The sequence below is a fragment of the Crocodylus siamensis genome, chromosome 6, assembly GCF_052110815.1.
Source record: "Crocodylus siamensis isolate JL-2025a chromosome 6, ASM5211081v1, whole genome shotgun sequence".
NCBI classification, from domain to species: domain Eukaryota; kingdom Metazoa; phylum Chordata; order Crocodylia; family Crocodylidae; genus Crocodylus; species Crocodylus siamensis.
The window spans coordinates 4,319,197-4,343,200 of NC_143400.1; the positions used below are offsets into that span (position 1 = coordinate 4,319,197).

The 24,004-nt window shown below is 50.9% G+C and overlaps 1 protein-coding gene across 1 annotated transcript; it reads right to left on the reverse strand.

Annotated features, from left to right (window-relative positions):
* Positions 1 to 246: 246 nt before the first annotated feature.
* RTN3 (reticulon 3) lies at positions 247 to 22,766 on the reverse strand. The gene is made up of 7 exons (XM_090055219.1): positions 20,628 to 22,766; positions 11,808 to 12,015; positions 9,566 to 9,704; positions 9,290 to 9,359; positions 6,604 to 6,650; positions 3,981 to 4,039; positions 247 to 1,854 (listed from the first exon to the last, which is right to left on the reverse strand). Exons 1-7 carry the CDS (start codon positions 22,693 to 22,695, stop codon positions 1,809 to 1,811), a joined length of 2,637 nt encoding a protein of 878 aa, XP_089911345.1. The 5' UTR covers positions 22,696 to 22,766; the 3' UTR covers positions 247 to 1,808.
* Positions 22,767 to 24,004: the final 1,238 nt, after the last annotated feature.

Genomic DNA, 24,004 nt, shown 5'->3' on the forward strand with positions numbered 1-24,004 from the left:
CACAGGCCTCTGTTCCCTCTGCCAAGATGGCAGACTCCAGGGAGTGAAACTGGCAGCTGTGCTGTGCAGTGCCTTCAAGACACGGCCCGACTTCCAACAAGACTTAACAGGGACTGAATACCATAATTTCTTGCCATGGGGTCACCAGGTACCAGGGAATGCTCATGATGTGCATCGCTCAGCTCCAACGCATTTGAGTTCCAAGCACGACCACACACAGGAAATGACATCAGCAACACCCCCAGCTGTTGTGTTCTTTTTATTAATATTGGTTGTAGTCTGACAAGGAACCAGGGGAAGCATTCCCTGGCCACTACTGTAGTTTGATGCTGCACACACACACTTACACACACGCACACACTTACACACACACACCCACACACTTCATTAGTAGTTTTGTTTCCATTGTTGTTTTGTCTACATATGTTCCTTTAAAAAAAAACAACAACAACAACAAAAAACCCCCAAGTCGCCTGGCACAGAGATCTTCATGAGGATCTACATAACAGCAGTAACAAAACAGGCGGAAGAGCTAGGCTGAGGGCGTCCAGTGCAGAAGAGACTTGAGGAGGAGAGATGTTGATGGAAGGGTGAGAAAAAGGGGGTGGACTTCCTGTGGTGGGAGGAGTGTGGGCGCTGGCTTATTGACCAAAAAAAAGAGGCATCTCCAGCAGTTGGTCAGGCTATGGGGTTATGTCTAAGCTCTGACTTCACAGGCCTCATGTCAAAATGAGACCTGGATATATCTCTTCTCTGCTGGGATCCATCTTGCTCTGACCTCTGTGGTGACCAATGGTTCCCTTTGCACCCACCTGAGCTGTGGAAGGCCAAAAAAATAAAAATAAAAACGGCATCTTCCTGGCTCAGGGCCCAATCACTAAGCAGCTCATTCATTCCTTTCCCTTCCCTGACCTCTTTGCCTCTTCCACCCCCTGCTCCACTCTGGTAAAGAGCTGGGACTTCACTGTTAGTGCCAACTGAGGACTGCAGTAGACAGCTCTCAGACCGACTCAAAGCTATCTTCAAAAAGAGAGGGGGACACAAGTTAAGACTCTGTACGCGCTAAAACTATGCTGAACTACCAGGGCCGGTGACGTACCGTTTCTCCTAGCCTCACCTCTATGGGTCTCCCCCGCCGCCAGCCGGCCATCCTACAGGGCGCTCAGCCCTGCACAAGAGGGGGATACAAGAGCAGAGAGCTCACACACTGATCTCAGAGATGGGACGGGATGGAGGGGTTCCGCTGGTTCCTTTAGGCAAGTTTTTACAGCAGTTACAGACATTTTCATTTCATGGCAAAGAAATAATAAAACAAAATGGAGGAGAGTGGTGACTTCTGAAGGGTGGCAGCGTGGCATGGGGGGCTGGGAGAGGATGGGGGATGGACCCAAAACTAAGAACGAACTGACGTCAGGAAGAAGCAAACAGCTCTTCTAGACTTCCCACCCTTTGCCGCATGGATCCTCCACCTTCCGGGGAGCAGGATGGGCTGATGGCAAGGGAGAAAAAAGCTTGTTGCACGGGATGGGGGTGGGAGGATGCAGAAGCCGAGAAGAAGGGCACGGAGCTGGGAGCAGGCGTGGAGACCTCCCCTCACCATCAAACACCAGTTCTTCTTTAGTCAGGTGCAGAATCCAACATAGGGATGGATGGGCTTTGTTTTTAGGCTGGAGGGGGGGGGTGGGGGCGGGGAACAAAGATACCGCTCAAGCGGACTCGGCAAGTTCCTTCATAGGTACGAATAACAACGGTTATAACTAGGACACAGGGTTTAGTAACAACTGGGACCCACTTCCCTGCCCACCAGCCTATTCAGGCTTCTTCTTTGCCACTCCTGGGAGTTTTGCTTGGATCCTGTGAAAACACAATGGGGTGGGGTGGGGGGGGGAGGAAAGAGAGTGAGATCTTGGGAGATGCCCAACCGGATCAGGCTGGAAGGAGGAAGGTCTGGTTCCCCCCACCCTGTCTTGAGGATTTCCCTCAAATGATTACACCAAACCCTCACCAGCAGGAAGCAACAGACAGAACTCCTCAAACACCCTCTCTTGTGCCCTGGGGAAAAGCTGAGAGACATGGGCACTAAGGGCACTGCCACATGTTCAAATTTAAGCTGGATAGAAACCAGCTATACAGTTGCTACACATTTTCAAGCACTAACTTTGTAGCTAGTTAGCTCTTTTTATAGCTGAACAGATGTGTTTATGGGGTGATCATTACTTGACATATATGGCCAGTCTAAACATGCAGAAGGGTCTATGGAGAAGCCCCTGCCCCATGCTACAGAGGAAGCAAAGACCCCTAACCAGTCCAAGCCAGTCAGAGCTTGAGGGAGAACAGCCTTTTCCTAGCTCCAAATTGGGCACTGGTCTGACCCTAAGTGGAAGGCCAAGATGCTCCATCAAGGAGCAAAGTGTTCATGGGACTAAACCCTGCCAGCCTTGGTTGTGGCCAAAGTCCCAGGGCCTCAGAGGAAGGCAAAACTAGTCCTTCAGGAGCAAGAAGCATCCAGAGAGGTGTGGGTGGGGGGAACCACAAAAACCCCAAGGCCAGGGATTCCCAGAGGCCTTCCACATCTCAAGCAGATAGACCTCAAGAGGCTCTAGGTGTGGGGGCATTCTGACTGGGAGACCACAGGTTCTATACCTGTGGATGGAGAGGCCAGGTGATAGATCGGAAGTGCTCAGTCTAGAGCCCTCTGCCTGGGAGCTGGCTCCTGGATGGAGTTTGAACCCCATCTTTCCCATACCCAGGAACTCTCTCCATCCAACATTGCCATTAGATCCCCACTCACTTCCAAAGCTGTTATGGACACTAGCAGGGAGAGGGACAACCTGCTAGTGTCATCCATGTGACCCCAAGAAGAGAGCCTCCATCTCAGTTAGCTCTGATCAGTGACATCTGGTTCAGAGGGTTCACCATGCTCAGCCAGAGAGTGCTGTCAGACTAATAAACTCAACCTATCTAAGGCCTAAAGCCTTCCAGAGAAAGGTCCTCCTTTGAAGGGGCATGGATGATGTGCCATGAGGTATCACAGAAAATCATAAAGAAGGTGGGGTGGAATAGACCTCCACAAGTCGCATCTAGTTCAACCCAATGCCTGAAGCAGGATGAGCTCTATCCAAACCATCCCATATACATCCATCATCTAAACTCTGCATCAAACTACCATCAACTCTGACACAACATGAAACATCACACCTGAACCTACCAGAGGGAAAGCCCGGAGACCATGGTGGCCACTATCCTGCTTCTATAAAAGGTTGTTAATGTATACTCAAGAGATCCCAGGCAGAGGCCGTACCCCTGATACAGAAGAAGGCAAGGACCCCTGAGTCCGTACAAATCTGACCATGGTGAGTGGGAGAGACTGTACTGTATTTGTCCAGGCTCTGGCAGGTCACCAGTGGCTGACCACCGACTGGTGGCAGGGGGGCAGCGGCTGATCACCAACCCCAGAAGCACTGCTGGCATACTGGAAGTGCTGCTGGCGCTTCTCAGGGCGGGCACAGGTTGGCGCTCCCCCCTCCTCTGCCGGCAAGGGACAATTTCAAGGGGGGCGCATGCCCCTATGCATTGCCTAACTGCCCACATACCACACACCCACCCTTTCCCCACCAATCAGCCCTGCAAAACTGGGGTGTGCACAGGGGAACCAGATTTGTGTACTAGAATAGGAACACAGAAGCACTGCAATGGCTGCTGAGGGCTCTGCTTTTGTTAAACCAGCATTCGGTGGGGGCGGAGTCTATTTTTAACTCTCTCACAGCCTTTGCCAAAAGTTGGCAGTAGTTTTTGGCTCCAGATTTTGCCCAGGGCAGCCAGAAAGTGGCCAAAGGTGAGTGTGCTGATATGATCAGCTGTTAGCCGTGACTCTGAAAATCTCTTTATTCTGCCTTCAAGACAAGGTGTGGGTCTAATCTGGGGGCATGAGAAGAAACCTGGTGTTTCAGGGAAGGAGAAGGGAGCAGAAATGGACTCACTTTGCAGTGATAGACTTGGTATGGTCCCGGACAATTCCAACATAGCGATCGATCTGCGTCTGAGAATGAACGAAGAGAACCAGAGGGTTAAGACAACTGGAAGGGGAAGCAACTACAAAACACTTCCTCTACTGTTCTCTGAATAGCTGCCTCCATTTTTTTTTTTTGAAGGCCAGGAGGGACTATCCGAAATTAAATCTCAGCTGATCTACACAATATGGCCACCCATCATGAGGCAGGTCATAGGAAAGTAGGGCTGGAAGGGACCTCAAGAGGTCATCTACTCCAACCCCCCGCTAAAAGCAAGATTGTCTCCAACTAAACCTTCCCCACCAAGGGTCTGTCCAACCCACTCTTGAGCATCTCCAAGGATGGAGAAGATTCCATCACTTCCCTAGACAGCCTGTTCCAATGCTTGACCACTCTCATAGTCCTTCTAATCTTCAACCTAAATTTCTCCTGATGCAGCTTGAGGTTATTGCTCCTAGTCCTGTCTCCTGCGGCCCCATTTCCATCCTCTCTGCCATGGCCCTTCAGTGATTTGAAGCCTTTTACCAAATCCACCCTATGTTTTGTTCAAACTCAGTCACTCCCGTTCTTTCAGCCTTTCCTCATCCATTCTGCTTTCCAGGCTTCTCATCACTTGCATGTCTCTGTGCTGGACTCTTCCCACTCTTTGAATACAGGACTCCAGGGGAGGCCTCATCAGTGCTCAGTACAGTGGAAGATCAGCTCCCTTGATCTGCCTAGTGACCATAATCCAGTATACTGTTGAGCAATTAGAAGGGGTTTCACTGAATTAACCTGATGTAGGTTGATGTAGTGCTAGAAGTTATAGAAAAGGCCTGGAATAGTAGGGTGAAAAGGACCTCAGGAGGTCACAACTAGTCTAATCCTGTTCTCCAGACAAGGTCAGATTCCCCCTCTCTCTGGGCAGCCTGTCCCAGCCCTGAGTCCCGTTCAGAGGGAGAAGGTGAGTGATCTTCCTCATCTCCAACCTGAGCTCGTTGCTCATTGCCCTGTCCCCTTGCAGCCACAGACAACAACCCTTCACCATCCTGTCTGTCATTACCCTTCAGGAACTGGAAGCCTGTCACCAAATCCCCTCTGTCTTCTCCAGACTCAATCACCCTGGGTCTTTTAGTCTGTTCTTAGCAGTCCTGCCTCCCAGGCCCTTCATTATTTATGTCGCTCTGTACTGAACTCTTCTCAATCTGTCCACCTCCTCTTTGAAGTGTGGGGCCCAAAAGTGGATGCAGGTCTCCAGATGAGGCCTCATCAGTGCTGAATAGAGCAGGATTATTTCCAAGTGATGCTCCTGTTAGTGTAACCCACAATGCTGTTGCCTTTTTTTTTTTTTTTTTTACAGCAAAAGCACATTGTTGGCTCCTATTCAACATCTGGATGTGAGGGCTCCACTTTTATTATAAGAACATAAGGAACTGCACACTGGGTCTGACCAATGGTCCATCTAGCCCAATAACTGACAACAGCAGTAGTGGATGCTTTAGAGAGACAGCATCAAACTGGGTGCATCTAGAGCAGGGTTGGGCACTTAGTAATTTATGGTGAGTGGTTGAGGGATGGGGTGGGAGAGAGGGGGATGCCAGTTGATCCCGTCTGGCCTGCCAGCTGCTTGAGAAGGGAGGGCTGAGCCCCACAGTGCTCTGCTGCAGCCGGAACCTGAGCCAGAGCTGGAGCCAGGCCAGGTAGTACACAGACTCCCCCGCATCCCCCTCCCCCACCTGTCTTCCTGTTGGTCCTGCACAGGACGGGACATGAAGTGTGCTGGGTAGCTCTCCCACTTGTCTGTTGTGATGAGCCACTGCTGACACTGCGTGGCACTGGGAAGTCAGGGGTGGGTGACTTGCAGCCAGCACAGACTCACCTCCTAGAGGCACCATGGCAGCAGTGACTCATTGTGATGGGCAGGTGAGATGGCTACTCACCACATGGCATTGCACCCTGCCCCATGCAGGCCTAGTCGTGGAGGATGTGGTGTTAGGACCGCACAGCCGCAGCACCAACAGGAAGTTGGGAGGCGTGAGGGACAGAGGAGTCTGTGTGCTGCAGGGCCTGGCCCAGCGCTGGCTGCAGTAGAATGGAGCAGTGCAGGATGCAGCCCTGCCTCAGGCCTCCTGGTGGCAGCTGGTGGGTGGATATGGCTGCAGGCCAAATTTTACCATCTGCCGTTCTAGTCCCATGTTGAGTCAGGCCATACTCTCTGCCTCTACAACCTCTCGTGGTAGAGTTCCACAAATTAACAGTGAACCATGCAAAAAAGTCCTGTCTCAGGTTAGCTTTAAATCCATCTCCCATTCATTTCAGCAGGCACCCTGCTATTCCAGCTTTCTGGGATTGGGGAATAACAGCTCCCTGTTCACTTTGTTCATACTCTGCCTGGTTTTATAGACCTCTATCCTATGCTCCACTCAGCCTTTTCCTTTCCAAATGAAGAGTCAAAGGCTTATCAGCCTCTCTTGGCGTTGTAACTGTTCCATCTCTGGGATCATCTTGGCTGGCCTGAAAAATTCACAGGTTTTGCTGGGGCTTTAAGCCCACTCAGAGGCAGTTGGGCCAAAGCCTGCACGACCAGCAAGCTGGTGGCGCTGTGGTCACTCACCTTGTATTTCTCATAGACGACAGGCAAGGTGAAGACCAGTAGTTCGGCTGTGAGGGAGAGACAGAGAGACAGGTCATTGATTATAAAGTTGGGGGAGAAAGACGATAGCAGCTGTGCGGTGGAAAATTTTCTGCTGCCTGGCGTAAGGTGAAACCTTCCAAGACAGAATGACTAGCCTTGGACTAAAAAAACAAAGTCAGGCTCAGTGCAGGACTCTCCATTTACAGCTCTCGTGATCTCTCTGCAGAGAACTTCCATCTCTGATTCCTCCTCAGCACCGAAGCAGGGGAGTGTCAGAGAGAAGTAAATTGGAAGGGACCTTCAGAGGTCTAGGCCACCCCTAACAGTGCTAAGATCCCTTTTTGACAGGGAAACTGAGGCATGGAGAGACAATGAAACCTGGCCAAGGGAGCCTGGAAGGATCTGAACTTGGAGCTTTTGGAATGAATGACTGGGCCAACCTTCCAGCACCTCCATACCTACTACTAAAGCCTGGTTAATCCCTCCCATCAGGGAGACTGATGAAGTACTGTATTTTATTGCATGCAACAACCTCGTAGTGATGCCTATGTTCTATTGTGGAGATTGCCCAGGCTTCTGGACTCTGCTGTTCCCTCTGTCCCCTTTTCTGCTACTTGTCTGGGTGCTGTTAAGCCTCCCTCAGAGGCACTGAGTGTTCACTACAGCCCAGGCTGGAAATTTGGACTGAGCTGGGCCAGTGCTCCTCCTGGACTCAGACTGGGAAGTTCCTGGCTAGATCTTGCCCCTCTGCTCAGGGTCAGAATGACCCTGCATTTCAGTTCAGGAAAGAATTTTCTATTGTCAGATTAGTATGAAATGGGGAAGGGGCGGGAGTGGCGAGGCAGTGGGTTGCCTTCCTTTGTAGTGGGGGCACGGCTGCTGTCTGGAACCTCGAGAGTGTACATTAACAACCTTTTATAGAAGCAGGACAGGGCTGCTGTGGTCTCCCTGCTTTCCTTGCGGCAGGCTGGGGTGTGATATCAGGGCTGTTGGTAGTTTTACGAAGAGTTTAGTTGATGGATGTGTCTGGGGTGTTTCGGACAGGGCTGATCCGGCCTCAGGCAGGGGGTTGGACTAGATGTAACCTTTGCAGGTCCCTTCCAGCCTGACGTTTCTATGATGCACTGAGTCCCTCAGTTGCCTGAAGAGGAAAACCAGAGCTGCTGCACTGTGGAGCACAGACCAAAGCAGGGAGTTTTATTTTGGGCAAAAATTCAGCTTCCCTGTTTAATAAACACACCCCAATTTTGGGGGCTTGATTTTGGGGAAGAAAATGCTATACACTTTGAGGGTGGGAACAAATATACCAGCTATAATCAGGGTTGTTAAATACAGCCCAAGGAACTCTGTCACCTGGCCCCTGGGTCTGAGTTGACCCACATGCTGCAGCTACTACCCGTCCTAACAAGCTGGGGACCCAAGCACGCAGGCATTGCATGGAGTGTGGGTCTTGGACTGGCTGGAGCAGGTATCATGTGTCGTATGGATCCTGGACCAGCTGGGGCAGGTGCTGCAGGCCCAGAGTGCGTGCCACATGCACTGGATCTGATGTATGGGGTTAGTGGTAGGTCTGTGGGCCCAATCCAGCCTGTGGACCAGCCTCACAGGGCCAGATGGAGTTTGACTGAACTTTATTGATATTAAAGTTAAATTGGAATATTCTGGTTTAACTGGAACATCTCTCCACTTCTATTGCAGGATAGGGTTAAACCTACTTTAACTGGTTTTACTCAGGTTTAACATTGCAGTTGCTTAGCTCCACCTTTACTGGGATAGACTTGGACAAGCCTAAGTCAGAATAGCTGACACATACTCCTTCCCCTTTTAAACCGGATTAAAGTTACATCTGTCCATGGGCTTGAAACACGATAAATTATCCAGACCTGTCTGTGTGCAAGTCCCTAGGACTCTGGCAGTGACTCAGTACCCCAGCTAATAAGACTGTAGGGACAAAGTACTGTATTCTCTCACATACAATATGCACCTTGTTTTCAAAAGGCAGAAAAAAATCCTTCCTTGTGGGAAGCAGCAGAAGCGAAGGAGCAGAGCCTGCTTATTGTTTTGTTTCCTTTGGGCCCTGTCACAGGTTCAAATTAAAGCTGGCTAGGAACCAGCTATAAAGTTGTTACACATTACCAAGCACTGACTTGGTAGCTGGTTTGCTATTTTTATAGCTGGAGGAATATTTTTATAGCATGATCATTACTTTGCATGGGTGGCCAGTCTAGCTTTACTGTGCAGTTTATTGTGCAGACCAGTTAATTCTTTAACAAATGTAACATATAAGAGGCATTTTAGAGTGCTGATTTTGCTTTCACTTTTGCCCATAAGTCAGAAACTGCTCTTACTGTATTTCCTGAATATAACGCACATTAAAATTTCCAGCAGCTGGTTGGAAAGGAGTATGTTATATGTGAGAAAATATGGTATTCTAGTGGTTGATGATCTGGATTTTGCTGTGAGAGCTGTTGGCTGGGGACATGGCAAGTGCCCTGAAGAGCTGGGGGTAGAACCCAGGTTTCCTACCTGCACCCAGGAACCTGAAAGGGGCACGGTAATATGGGCTGAACTGGCTGGAAGCTATGACAGTAATTAATGTGCTGTAGACGTGTTACCCAAAGAGGAGGGAGCCCATGTCTTGCATGGAAATTGCACCCGCCCTTACCAAGAATGAGGAGTGTGATCCCATTGAAGACGGCTCCAACATATGTCATCAGCCACATAACGACCGCCAGCTGCAAGGGGAACAAAATGGCACTATTAACAAGGAGCAAAGCTACCCCATCCAGCCCACCTGCCACCCCTGGTTTTAGTCCCAGTATCATCACTATTCCTGCTCGAGATCAGCCCAAGTTCTGGTTTTCATAAGTCTTAAAGCTCTTGCTCACCCCACTCCTTTGGGGAGGGTCATGGTGCTACCACCACCCCACTTGGCACAGACCTTCAGGGAATCCACCAGATCCTCCACCAGGAAGAGCCGAATGACAAGCTTGAGGGCCCTGTTGACATGCACCATGGCAGCATTGACATAGTTGTGGAAAGCCTCCGAGGACAGTGTGACGTCAAGGTCAAGGTAGGCTCTAAAAGGACAAAATAGGCACACTATATCAGTATGACCAACTCCCCAGTCTTCTTGCTGGTGGCTACACTGTGAATGCATACAACAAACAAGAATGCAGGCAATTTTAGGTTTAGAGTAAATCTCAGGAAAAACTTCTTCACTGTTTGAGTAGGGAGGCAGCGGAATAGATGCCCAGGGAAGGTGTTGACTCTCCATCACTGGAGGTGTTCAAGAAGACAGCCACTAGTCAGGGACATGGGCAACTAGTGCCGCCTTAGTCAGGGGCATGTGCCCCGCTACTGACCAGTCACCAACTGGGGGGCAGGCCGGTGTGGGGTGGGTTTCCCTTGTGGCCAATCTTGCTGACGGGAGGGGGGTCCCCCCCACGGCTGATCTCACTGACCACAGGGGGGAAGGGTCCCCCAGCAGTCAATTGTGAGACTGCCGATTGCTGTGGCCGCTTCGAGAAGTGGCTGCTGCTCTTCTGGGAGCACCACAGCACTCCACTCACTGGCCAGTGCTTGCGGGGGGGGGGGGGCACCAGCACTCCCACCTGCTTGTTGCCTAAGCAGCAAGTGCCGTTGGTCAGGGGGTGCACTGGCACTCTCAGGGAGTGCACGTGCACCCCCTACACATTGCCACTGGTCAGAAAGGATCTAGACATAGTGAATTCTGTGTTCTACTGTGGGGATTCCCCAGGCTTTTGGGCTTTGCTAGTTGCCCCCGCTCCCTTTTCTGTTATGCACGTCCGTGTTTTTAAGCCTCCCTCAGAGGCACTGAGTATTTATCGGCTGCAGCCCAGGCTGGGGATGGTGATGGGGTTATGCCAAAATTCTTTCAAGGACTCAAACTTGGAGGGTCATGGCTAGAGGGTCTTGCCCCTCCACTAAGGGTCAGACAGACACCATCTTGGGGTCAGGAACGAATTTTCCCACATGGTCAGACTGGTACAGATGCAGGGTGGTTTGCCTTCCTCTGTAGTGGGAACCAGGGCCCTCTACCTGGGATCTCTGGAATGTGTATTAGCAGCCTTTGCAGCAGCAGGATGTTGGCCACCACAGTTCCCCTGTGGCAGGTTTGGGTGTCACGGCCTGTATTGTCAGCGCTGATGGCAGTTTTATGAAGAGGTTATATTATGGATTTGTCTGGGCTGGTCAGGACAGGGCTGATCCTGCCTCAGGTATGGGGGTTGGACTAGATGTGATCTCTGAAACTCCCTTCCAGCCCTACTTCTCACATGATTCTATAATGGGGGTCTGCTTTTACCTCTACAGCTTACACACATGAGCTCCAGCAGTATGTCAGGCCTGCTGCTAGGAACAGATTAAATTAGGCCAGGAAGAGGCAAGGGAAGGGTTTTTTTTTGCAATTTCTGCCTGCTGAACAGGGTAGCACCACCCTGTGGTTCCCCAGTGCTAACTGAATGCAGGAAAAGCACTCACAGTGTAAATATACCTACAGGGTTAGGAGAGATCTCGGTGAGGCACCTACACTACGTTTCAGCCCTGCTCTACAGACAGCCTTCTCCGGCCTGATATCTACTCCCAGGCCCCTTGCTGGTGTTGGAAGGTACTTTGGAGGATGGGGAAGTGGGACTCTGAATCAATGGGCTCGACCAGTTCCAGCTGGAACATGCTGCCAGATGAAGCCACCTGCTTATCTCAAAGATGAGGTGTGCATGGACAAGGGAAAGGAAGACGGTCACACAACACTCTGGGTGCCCTCTGGCCAGCACCTCCTTCCGGTTTGGTCCATGGATGGGTCCTAGGACTGTGTGGGGCTGTTGGCCAGGTTGGGAGGTGTAATTTGAAGCCTTCCTCTTCAAGCTACAATTGGTTGCTTGGGGCCAAGAGGCACTCTCAGCATGCAAATATTCATGTGGGTGGGGTGAGGGCAGGGGAGCTTCGACTGAGGGAGCTAGGGGTTGCGTCCTGCCAGGTGAAAATGGAGATGGGGCAGATAGGGAGCCCTGGGGCAGGAAGCAGGGGACAGGCAGGTAGCCATCAGGCCCAGAGGCCGCAGGTCCAATCCTGAATGCACCCCCCCTTTAAAATCCCAGATCCGCTGCTGGATGGGATGGGACTGCTGGTCTGCTACCTCACCACTCTCCCCACAGCCTTACTTAAAGGGGTGTCCCTCTTCAGACTTCTGCACGGCTTGGATGACAGACTTGTAGACCCGGAAGCTGATGGTGACCGAAAGCAGTGCCAGGATGAGGTAGGATGCCACACTGATCACGCTGAAGGCCGCCAGCGAAAGCAGCAGGATCAGCGTTGTGCTGAAGACCATGCCTGTCTTCTTCACATCCCGCCAGAAGATCAGGTCCCGCACTGCCGGGGAGAAGAGAGAGGATGTGATGGGGACAGGGTTGGATGGAGTCAGGGGGAAGGGGGTTTCTGTCATAGCCTTTGGTCCCCTCGCCCTGCAAACCCTGGCCAAGGCACCTACAAGGTCTGCCCATTGTCATGACAGATGACACTAACACTGCGGTTCTCAACCTTTTCAGAACTCCAGACCCCCAACCACACCTCAGCAAGACTCTAGGCCCCCTCCCTTGCCTCGTTAAGACTCCAGGGGGCCCCCGGCATCTTGTCAAGACTCCAGGCTCCCTCCCCAGCTTCATTAAGACTCCAGGAAGGCGGGGTCCAGCACCTTGTCAAGACTCCAGCAGCTCCTTCCCCTCCCCCCGCCTTGAAAGTCCAGGTCCCACCCCAACACCTTGTTAAGACTCCACTCTACAAACCCACCCACAGTCATGGTAAACAGCCATTTAACACAGTAGTTTTTAACCTTTTGTAGACCACTAGGCCCTGCCCCCCAGAACCTCATCAAGACTCCATGCCCTGCCCCTCCACCCCAACTCATTAGGACCCCAGCCTACAAATCCAAACACAGTCACAATGGAGGACCACCTAATAATGGTCCTCAAGCTTTTCAAACTCCAGACCACCCTCATCGTTAAGAGTCCCAGCCCCTCCATGTATTTATTTAGATTTGTTTTCGCTCTGGTCTTAAACTGAATAATGCAGATCGAGGCCAAGAGCTTAGTAGTAAAGTTTCTACTGTCCTTTTAACATGGTAAGATAGGTGTTGTGCATGTGTGATGATATATCAAACTATCCATACTCCCCACTATCCTTTTCAAAATCCTAGATCCACCCATAGAAGTCTATATACCCCAAGTCCCAGCCCTTGGCTCCTGTTGAGCCCTGCTATTGTCCCATGGGAAATTTATGTTGCTTCCAACCTATCATAAGCCTGCCCTACCCTCTCACTTCTGAGGGCAGGAAGCCATACAGGGTCCTCAGCCCATGCTCTGCCTTGGAGGTCCATGAAAATCAAGGATGCTCTATGTAGACCCAAACAAGCCTCCTGGCTCCATGGGCAAGCTGAGTGGTGCAGGGTGTCTACAGACTGGATGGGTCCTGGGGCCCAGCACCCTCTCCCTGCTCCGCGCACTGGGATTGGGTGCTGGAGGCTCTGTGGCAGCCCTGCCATGAGCCTGGATTTGGCTCTGGGGATTCGCTGCCACCTCATCTTGCTGGGTTTGGGTGCTGTGGGATCAGCACCACCTCCTACTGCTGAGACTGTGTGCTAGGTGCCAGGCACTGGTCCCTCCTGCACCCTGTGCACTGGGATTGGGTCCCAAGGGCCAGGCACTACCTCCACCTGCCCCCTTGGGGAACCAGGATTGGGAATGGTAGCATAACTCTTTCCATCACCAGATTTCCAGACCCACAGGGGAGGCCCACCACTGAATGATATGTTGCCATGGGTCTAATCTGGCCCACAGGCTGGAGGTTGAGCACCCCTGGTATAGACTACATCACTTCCTTTTCAAGATCTAGTGCCCAAATGCAGAGCATGAGACATGCTTCACCCCAGAGGCAGGAAGGTGGCCTTGGTGCCCAGGATATGCTATGACTGGAGGAAACAGCCACTTGGCAGACCCAATGGCAAGCTAGACATGTGATGAGGACCACCAGCATAGTCTCCTTCAGTAAGTTGGTGTTGGAAGAAGGACCATGGGATCTTGGGGAAGCTGGGCTGGAAGGGACCTCCAGAAGTCGCATCTAGTCCAACCCCCTGCCTGAGGCAGGATTGGCCCTGTCCAAACCTTTCCAGACAAACCCATCATTGTAACTCTTTGTAAAACTACTGTCAGCCCTGGCACAACACCAGACATCACACCCCAACCTCCCAGAGGGAAAGCTGGGAGATTGTGACAGCTAATATCCTTCTCCTGTAAAAGGTTGTTAATACACACTCCAGAGATCCCAGGTCGAGGCTGTGCCCCTGCTACAAAGGAAGGCAAACCACATCTCCCCCTACCCCTCACCAGTCCGTACCAGTCTGACCATGGGGGAAAATGTAGTGTCAGTCTGGCCCTGAGCAGAGGTGGGAAGACCTTTTAGCCAGGAACTTCCAGCTTTGGTCCCAGCACCAGCACTGGCCCAGCCCAGTCACTATCCCCAACCTGGGCTGCAGGCAACACCTTTTGAGAGAGGCTTAAAAACATTCTGACACATGCAGCAGCAGAAAGTGGGAAGAGGGCAACAGGCAAAACAGGAAATCCCCACAGTAGAAAGCAGGTATCTCTACACCTAGATCATCCCCAACCAGTGGCTGTCCAACTTCTCCTTGTACCCCCAGTGATGGAGAGCCCACAACTTTTTTGGGTGTCTATCTCACTGCCTCACAGCAAAGAAGTTTTTCCAGAAATCTAGTCTAAACCAACTTTGCTACAACTCCAAGCCATTGGTCCGCATCCTCCTCTCTGCAGCAAGAAAGGAAAGCTGCACTCCCCCTTCTATATGACAGCCCTTCCAGCATTTGAAGACTTCTATATCATGTCCACTCCAATCGGATCCTTATCCCCACAGAGCTTTCCAGTGGAAAGTATTGTGTATGGACCCAGCAGGACCTGAAAGTCAGTATCCCTGGTTGACTTGATTCATGAGTCTCGGAGACAACCAATCTCACAGCCAACAAGCTGGGCAAGATCCCTCCAGGCCACCACACACTTCCCCCACAATCCTGACCTATCAATCCCCCTCCATCCTGACCCATGGGGTTCATTAACAGTGGTTCCCAACCTTTCTAGACTCAACACAGCCCTCAACCAACTCAAGGCAACCTTAGAAAATACCAGCTCTTACAGTGCAGGAAATACAATAAAGCATTTTTTTTTGCTGCAAAGAACTCCAAAATCCATAGCTGCAGCCTTACTGTTTGAAATGTCTGGGTTTATCTTGTGAATTGTGTTCATGAACCTAATGGTGCTAACACTGTAGTACTCCTGAAAGGATCTCAAGGCACCCCGGGGTACCATGGCACCCTAGTTCAGAATCACACATCCCTAATGACTCAAGTGGCAGTAATGCCTCCACACAATGATAGAAAATGAGGGTTGGAAGCAACCTCAGGAGGTCATCTACCGCAACCCCCGTTTAAAGCAGGGCAGTCCTCAGTTAGATCATCCCAACCAAGACTTTATCTACCTGAGTCTTAAAATCCTGTAAGGATAGAGAGTCCAGTACTTCTCTGGGTAGCCTGTTCCAGTGCTTCACAATACTTCTGATGAAAATGTTTTTCCTAATACCTAACCTAAATTTCCCTTGCTGCAACTTGAGGCCATTGCTCTTTCTTATCTGCTACCACTGAGAACAGTCCAGCTTCATCCACTTTGGAACCACCTTCAGGGAGTTGAAGGCTGCTATTCAATCCCTCCTCAGTCTTCTCTTCCCCAGACTAAGTAAGCCCAGTTCCCTCAGTCTTTCCTCACAAGTCATGTGCCCCAGCCACCGAACCCTGGACTCTCCAATTTGACCACATCCTTTGTGTAGTGTGTGTGTATGGGGGGGGGAGACGGACTGGACACAGGACTCCAGATGTGGCCTCACCAGTGCCAAACACTGGGGAATAATCAGTAGAGGGCAATAATCCATGCCCATTAGTTCCCACTTACAATAGGACCATGTTATCTTCAGGCCGCGGCTCACTCGCTCTATTGTGGGAATTAAGAGGCGAGCTTAACGACCTTTTGTTCTGCAATTAAGGACACTGGCCTGGACATGGAGGCTTAAATCTTGGTTTAGAAGAGATCCCTTGGCTTATGCAGTTGATTTGTGAACCTTTGTCCGCCCAGCTGGCGTGAATCTGTCTCCCGAGCAGAGATGGGGACTTTGGGTCCTAGCTGCTTGCAGTACCTGGCTTTGGATGGAAGAGGGTGCTGACCGCAGCAGCTGGAATTAAATCGGGGACTGTTCCCCCCCCGACTTGTTCTATGAGCAACTAGAAAAGCAGCTGCAGTGCGAGTGTGGTTGGTGGCAGCATAGAGGAGTGGGGGGGAGAGACCCTGGGCAGCCAGCCAGCCAGCGCCACTCCCAGCATGCTGGCACCGTGCCACGCTCCCGGGCGAGCTGAAAGCCTCTCATCACCTCTGCGCCAAGCAGAACAAAGAGAAAAAGGTGGAATTTCTAGGGTGCGTCCCCCGCCTGCTATTTGCCGCCGCTCCGGGTACATTCCCAAGGCTGAAGCCACTTGCGGCTTGAAGAGGAAAAGGCTTTGGAGGCTGCGCCTGGCGTTGCCAAGCTGGTTTTGCTGGTGGAGCTGTGAACACCCCTTCTCCCTTTGCGCTGTGCTGGGGTGTCACTACCTTCCTCCTCCCAGATCCTCTGCTCCCAGAAGCAATTCAGTCTGAATCACAACAATTAGCACGGGAATGGAGGCAGATGGCAAGGGACAGTTTCAAGGGAGCTGAGATGCACAGACCAGGGATCACACCCAACGCTCATAAGGCCCCAGGACAGAACAAGGGTCACGGGTCATGACTCAGTTTCCCTGCTCCACAGGCAAGAGATTTTTCTCCCAGAGTAAGGGGTGGGAATACAGACATTTCAACCCGAACGGTATACAACTCCTCCACAAATGGCCAAGGGGTGGGAATCTGGAATCTGCCTCAACCATGAGGCTGGATTCAGAGGGCCCCGAGACCATGCCACAGGGGAGTGAGGATGTCTGTATTCTCTGCTGTAGGTAGCTGCTCTTGGTAATGTTGCCTGATGGGTAATACACCAAGAAGCTGGTGTATCCCTCTAAAGAACTTGCTCTGGCTTCTCCTGTACTTCTCCAGGCAAAATAAAAGCCCTCAGGCTTATCTTGGGTGTAGCAGTTTTGAGGGGGTCTGTGCAAATTGATCAAAGAACACCCCCCCCCCCAGCTATTGCTCACTTCCTCTCTTCTGGGTGGTTTCTGCAAGGCTGGACTGGTTTGCAATGACCAGCAAGAGAGGAAACAGCTTGATATGCCCCCTGATCGTGAATACTGCCAGTAGCGGACAACAGGCACCGATCAATTTGTTTCAACTAGTGCAAGAGACACATGGGGGAGGAAAATACCAGAGCTGGGGTGCAGTGAAGGCAGAAAATGGAATAATTTAGTGCCCTACTCACAGAGGCAGGGCGAAAGCAAAGCTCTCAGGATCTAGCTGTGCCCCAAGCCTTCATCTGCTCGCTTGAATGTTTCCCTGATGTGTCAGCGAAGGTGACGTTTTGAGTCTGGTCTTTGGTGTTCTGGCTAAAGGCAGCAGCTGGGTGGAAAGGAGGAGCTGTGTATGAAAGAGCCTGAAGTCCATGAGCCCAAAGTAGAGGGTGCTGCTGGCACCACAAGTATGGTGAACACAGATGGGGACATGTGCTTCGTGTGAGCAGGATAGGGCTCTTTTCTAAGCCCCTGTGCCAGGGGCAGGGGAGGATGGTAATGGGTTAACAGACTTGGCTCGTCTCCTCCCAAATCCCAGAGCACAGAGCTTTGAAGGCACTAGGGCAGCTAGCCAAAGATGAACTGATTAAGAATGTCTTGGCTAGAAGGTTATGCCTGCCCCAACCCATGGAAAGAGAGATTTCCTCAAGCCTGGCTCTCAGACCCACATTTGGAAAGCAGCAGGGCTCAGAGTTGTGGGACAGAGCATGTGCCATCTCAGAGGGTGGGCAGGAAGACAAGAAACACTTGTTAGGGTAGGCAGCTGGTGGGCAGGACGTGGATTGAGAGATTTCCTCCTCATATCGAAGGATATGAGGGAGGTAAAACCCACTCCTGGCACCAGAGCTGGGTTCCCAAAGCCCGAAGGCAACATGTTCTGCTGCTCTTGATCAAGAGACGCCTTCTCTCACTTAATAAAGCCTTGCTTCCTCACATCACCACATATCTACATAGGTTTGTCAACCGTAGATCAATCTTCTGAGCTTTCATGGTTTCTCTGTAGCTTTGAATAGATAAGCAGAAGAGTAGCAATAGAGTGAAGGCCACTGGGGTCATTTCTAGCCATCCATCTTTGACTCCCGTCAAGTGCCTCGCAGCAGACAGCTTTCCACTCAGCGGAGAGTGTACAAGATTCAAGGCACTGACGTGATCTCATTAGCTCTCATTTCCTCGGCCAGCGTCTGTCCGACATCACTCTTGGGATGGCAACAGACCTTCCTTGGTGGGAGATCTTTGCCGTCGCCCCTGCCCACAGGTTATAAATGTCACCCCTTTCCTCTCCATCCAGGTCTTTGCCCACTTATGAAGCCAGCTGTGCTCTTCCTACACTGCCATTCAGAGAACAGCTTCTGCCGCCTTTCGAGAAAAACCACAGGCCATCGGACTTGTCTCAAAAGCATGCCGCAGAAGTTGATAGCCCATGAGATGTTGGGCAAAGGTCACTGAAAGGAGTATCTGCTGGCTCCTGGCAACCATTTGGGTATCCCTACGAGGTTACATACCTACCTTGGCCATGACACTGTGAAACACTGGCACAGAACTCATTTTCTGTAAAATGATACTGAAAATATTGTGATACTCCTTTATAAACTCATGGTGCATCCGCACCTTGAATACTGGGCCCAGTTCTGGCCCCCACACCTTAGAGAGGATATAGAAGAACTAGAGAAGATCCAGAGAAGGACAATAAGGATGATTACCAGCATGGAGGGCCCTCCATATGAGGAGAAACTAAAGAAGCCAGGCCTGTTCAGTTTAGAGAACAGATGCTTAAAGAGGGAAATGATAAAGGTTTATTAGATACTAAACAGCAAAGAGATAGTCATTAGGGATTTACTATTAACTGTCTCTCCCCAGACAAGAGCTAGGGGGGTCACAACATGAATCTAGTACGTAGTAAGTTTAAAACCAACACAAGGAAGGTTTTTCACCCAGCATGTAATTCGACAGTGGAACTTGTTGCCACCAGATGTGGTGGAAGCTGATAGTTTAGCCAGTTTTGAAAAGGGACTAGACCAGTTCTTGGAAGAAAGGGACACTGGTACCAACTGAGCACGGGTGTTGTGAGTACAGCCTCTGAATCAGGACTTCCTAGACCTTAAATGCTGGAGGCTGCGAGTGAGAGAGGAAAAGGGGAAAAAACCATGGTCACACCCAAGCCACTCTCCCTTTCAGAGTCTGCTCTCTGGCCACATGACACAGGAGACTGGGCAAGATGGACCTAGGGTCTGACCCAGTCAGCGGCAATTATTATATTCTTATGTTTTTAAAATCATAGAAAATGAGGGTTGGACAGCACCTCAGGAGGTCACATCTAGTCCAACCCCCTGCTCAGAGCAGGACCAGCCCCAACTACATCATCCCAGCCAAGGCTTTACTTTAGTCTTAAAAATGTCTAAAGATGGGGATTCCTCTCTGGGGGTCTGTCCTAGTGCTTTACTACTCTCCTTGTGAGAAAGTTTTCTCTAATATCTAACCTGGACTTCCCTCCCTGAAACCTAAGACTATTGCTCCTTGTTCTGTCTTCTGCCACTCCTAAGAACAGTCCAGCTCCATCTCTTTGAACAGTTGAAGGCTGTTAATAAATTCCCCCCTCGGTTATCTCTTCTCCAGACTAAATAAGCTCGGATCCCTCAGCTTCTCCTCACAAGCCACATGCCCCAGTCCCCAAACTGTTTTCGTAACCTTCCGCTGGACTCACTCCAATTTGTCCACATCCGTTCTGTAGTGAGGGGCCCAAAACTGGACACAGGACTCCAGATGCGGCCTCCCCAGTGCTGAATAGAGGGGAATAATCACTTCCCTTGATCTGTTGTCAATGCTCCTATTAATGCAGCCCAGCATGCCGTTAGCCTTCTCTGCATTTTGTTTGCTGTCGCTCAAGAGGTCTTCAGCCCAGTCTACAGCTCCTTGCGCTAACAGAAGCCTTCGTTGTATCACTGGTTCCACGCTGACTGGACGCCAATTGAACCTGATATAATCTGTGCCTGAATCTCTTCCCCCCCCACCAAAAGAAAACCCCCTTATTATTGTGTGTCCAAACATGAAAAAGCTTTGAAGATGAGGCCTGAAATTCATCTTTCCAGCATAAACATGTGGGGAGCGTGAACAAAAGCTTCTATTCAGGACTGTTTTTAACCCGCTACCCCCACCAACAACCCTTTATCTTCTGCAGAGAAACACTCACAATAACCTCTTACAATAAATTCAACGCTTGTGTTTGCTGAAGAGAGTCAATTTTTTTTTAAGCCTGACACGTGATTTCGGAAGCCTCACGAGCTGCGAGTTATTAATAGGGATGTCTGAGACATGGAGAATTTGCTATTTCTTGATGGTTGTATCGACTGGTTTAGCAGTAAATGGAGTAGGGATACAAGGGTCTTTTGTTACCAAAGACCTCCCTACAAGGTTTCCTTCTCTCCCCCAACAAAGTCACGGCCCAGTAACAGAGGCATGCCCCAACTCAATCAAGGCCAAGAGAGTTTACACAGAAGGCGCTCGGATACCACAGAGAGGGCTGAAGACATTGGAGGAACGGTGGAAGAACTCTTGCAAGCTCAAGATTAAGGAAGGAAACACGTTACATCGTTTCCTTCAGAGACCTAAGATATCTACCTGCAGCATGAGGAGAAACATTGGACAAACAAATGAGATACTGTACTTCTAATGAGCGGTTTACCTGAAAACTCAGTCAGGAGTCTCACTAGAGCATGATCTACAGGAGGCTGGGCCGGCCCAACGCAGATGGGCTCTTTGGGGGTTTTGTCATCGGTGCCAGCACAAGGGCTGGGAGTTGGCTTGGGGTCCATAGGCTGTTGGACACACAGTGGCCTCTTCTCCAAGGTGGGTTTCTGAAGGGGTGTCCCAGTGTTGGGGTCATAGACTGCCCTTCTTCCTTCTACTGGGAAGACATTGATTGATGTGGGAGATGTCTTCTCATCTACTTCTCCACCTAGTTCTTTGAGGGCCTTGATCGTTAGTCGCTCCTGCTCCAGGTCTTGGGCTGTGGTGGGGGACCCTGGAGAGAAAGGGGATTTCTGGAGACTGCCTCCACCGTACGTTAGGTCTCTCTCAGTGTGTTCACGACTCTCCTTCACCTCTGACCAATATGCTCCGTCTCTGCGAGCTGCAGTTTTTAAAGCTACGGCGTCAGCCTCCAAGAAGTTTTCTGTGAGGTCCTCTGGGGAGTCGCCGCTGCTTTTGGACTTCAGGCACTCTCTCATGAAGTCCACAAAACTCTCCCCATTCAAGGTGTTTGGACGCTCTCGGCCTTCTGTAATACCTGAGGGGGCTTTTCCACTTGGTGCATGTACAGTCTCTTTAGAAGGAACATCAGGCTTTCCACCAGCCTGAAGTGGCTTCACAATGCCAATTGAATTGGTGCGGCTCACTTCCTGTGCATCTATGGATGTAAAGTCCAGAGCAGAAGACTTGAGAAGTGTTGCTTCAGAGACTGGACTCCCCCTGATGTCGGGGTGAGCCTGGAGAGTTTCAAAGTCATCGATGAATCCTCGGTGGTCTTCTGGTGTCCTGGAGGGCATCATGCCCTTTTTGGGCAACTCTGTGGGGGCCTCTTCATGACTGGCAATGATCCAATCTCTGGTTTCGCCAGTGGTGATAGGGCTGATAGCTGGCTTTCCAGCTGGAGCTGTGCCATTCTCTGCGGGCTGGAGGATGAACTTGCCACTTCTGAAGGTCAGATCTGCGGTCACGTCCTCAATCACTGTGTCATCAGATTCTCCCGAGCTGTCTGCATCTGCTGTTTCAACAAGGCCGGTGCCTGTCCAGGCAACATCAGCCTTCATGTCGATAGTGGCAGGTCCAGAGGTCTTCAGATCCACACCTTGGCCTCGTGGAGAGTGCTGCTCGAACTGGTACTCGGGCAAGTCTGCAGACACCCTGACACCTATGGGAGAAGGGGAGGCTGCTTTAAATGCTTCCTTCTCCTCTCCTGTTGGCTGGGCAGGACTATCTATGGCATCCTTGGAAGGCCACTCTGATAGATCCAACTCAGGGACCTTGTTGGCAGGCTCCACCTTGGGAATCAAGTCCCAGGTCAAGAGCTCATTCGTGAAGGTATGCATCTCGCGCACGCACTTGGACACCTCTTCCAGGGCAGCTGTGGTGCAGGAAGACTGACGAGACAGTCCAGCGCCCATTGGGAAGCTGCCACTGCTGCCCCGCCGTGGTTTGGCTTCAAACTCGCAGACGCGATCCTCGGGAATGTCAGTGAGCTGCTCTCTCTCACCATGCACCACCCAGGGACTGCCGAGATCGTTGGCTTCACTAATGAACGAGGCCTTGTACTCCTTGTCAAATGCTGCTTTATCCAGGATGACCTCAAACGGGGACTCAGGAGAATCCTTCTCCAGCACAGTCTCACCACCAGGCTGGGCAGAGGAATGTGAGTAGATGGAGTCTTTGGGAGCAGGCTGCTCAATACCTTGTTTTTGGTCCACCAAGAAAGTAAACTTGGATTCGCTGCTGGCATCAGGCTTGTTTTGGTCCATAGTGCCTTGGTCCTTCTGCACTGCTTGGTCATCTCCCTTCTGAACATCGCTTCTGGAATAGGTTTGCTCTTGGAAACCAACTGGAATGGCTGGGCCGTGAGACTGGGGCTCTGCTACGATGGAAAATGGGGAGCCTTCTGGGGAACCCACAGAGGTTGCCTCCATTCCAGAATTCATGCTAGGCCCATGGAAGCTATCCACCATCGTTTTGCCGTCTACTGCTAGTTCCACCCTCATGTTCGTTAGGCCATGGGGCTGACTATCCGCCGGCGAAGATGCCTTATCAGAAAGGGGAGACACAGTCCCCTCTGAGGCCAGAGATTTGAGAGAGAGGGAGAGATTCAGAGTGTAGTTACAAGATTAACAGCAAAACAGGCAACATGCTCTCGGGGTCTAGAAGGAAGGGAGAAACTGAGGGACCAAGACACCAGCCTTGGCAGACATGCACAGCACTGCCAGTCACAGGACAGAAAAGCCACTGGACACAAGAAATTGCAATGTACAGCGAGACTTTTCAAGCAGCTGTGACCTGATAGCAAACGACAAGGCGGAGGCCTCCATACCCGAAGTGTGCAAAGCGACCAGGGGTGGGTGAGGAGGATCTCAGGCATGCTGTGCTAGACACCGAGGGGGATGCTATGACATACGGTACAGATCCAAATGAGACACCTGCAAATCACCCCAATTAAAGTGACTACTAGATGAGCCTGAAAAGGCCGAAGGTCCAGCTGCTGCCTGCTGAGCTTCAATGTTCTGGTTGGCCTGGACCACGAAAAGCAGTATGTCTTGAACACCCCTCACCCCTTTGTCCTGTGCTGGGAGCATCACTACCTTCCTCTTCCCAGATCCTCTGCTCCTAGAAACAGTTCAGTCTGAAGGACAATGATTAGAATGAGAGAGAAGGCGCCTGGTGAGGGACATTTTCAAAGGAGTTGAGATGCGCAGACCAGCAGTCACACCCAATGCTAATAAGGTGACCCCAGGAAAGACCCTAGGAAAGTTTCCCTGCTCTCTACTCTACTGGCCAAAGATCACCCTCTCAGAGAAATGCGTGGGAATACAGATATTTGAACCTGAAAGGTATAAAACCCCTCCACACCAAGGCATAACGGTGAGAGTCTGGAATGTGCCTTGACCATGAGGATGAATCCGGAGGGGTTGGAGTTGTCCCCATCTGGTGATGAGCGAATTTATGTATGCTTTGCTGTATGTAGCTGCTCCTGAAAAAGTTACCTGATTACTAATGTCCCAATAGACTGGCATATGGCTCGGAGGAACTTGTTTTGGCTTCTCTTGGGCTTCTCTGGATAAAATAGAAGGCTCCATAAGACATCCTGGGTTTAACATTATTGCTTTTCTACTGCAGTGGTTCTCAACTGCATTAGAATCAAGGCACCCCCATGGAAGATACCAGCTAGCTTTCGATCATAAGAGGTACCGTTCTAGCCGAGACCACTGCTTCATCTAGTCCAGCAACCCATCTATCAATGGTGGCAGGAGTGGATGATTCCGAGCGAGACCAAAGTACCAGGCATACCTTGAGTGA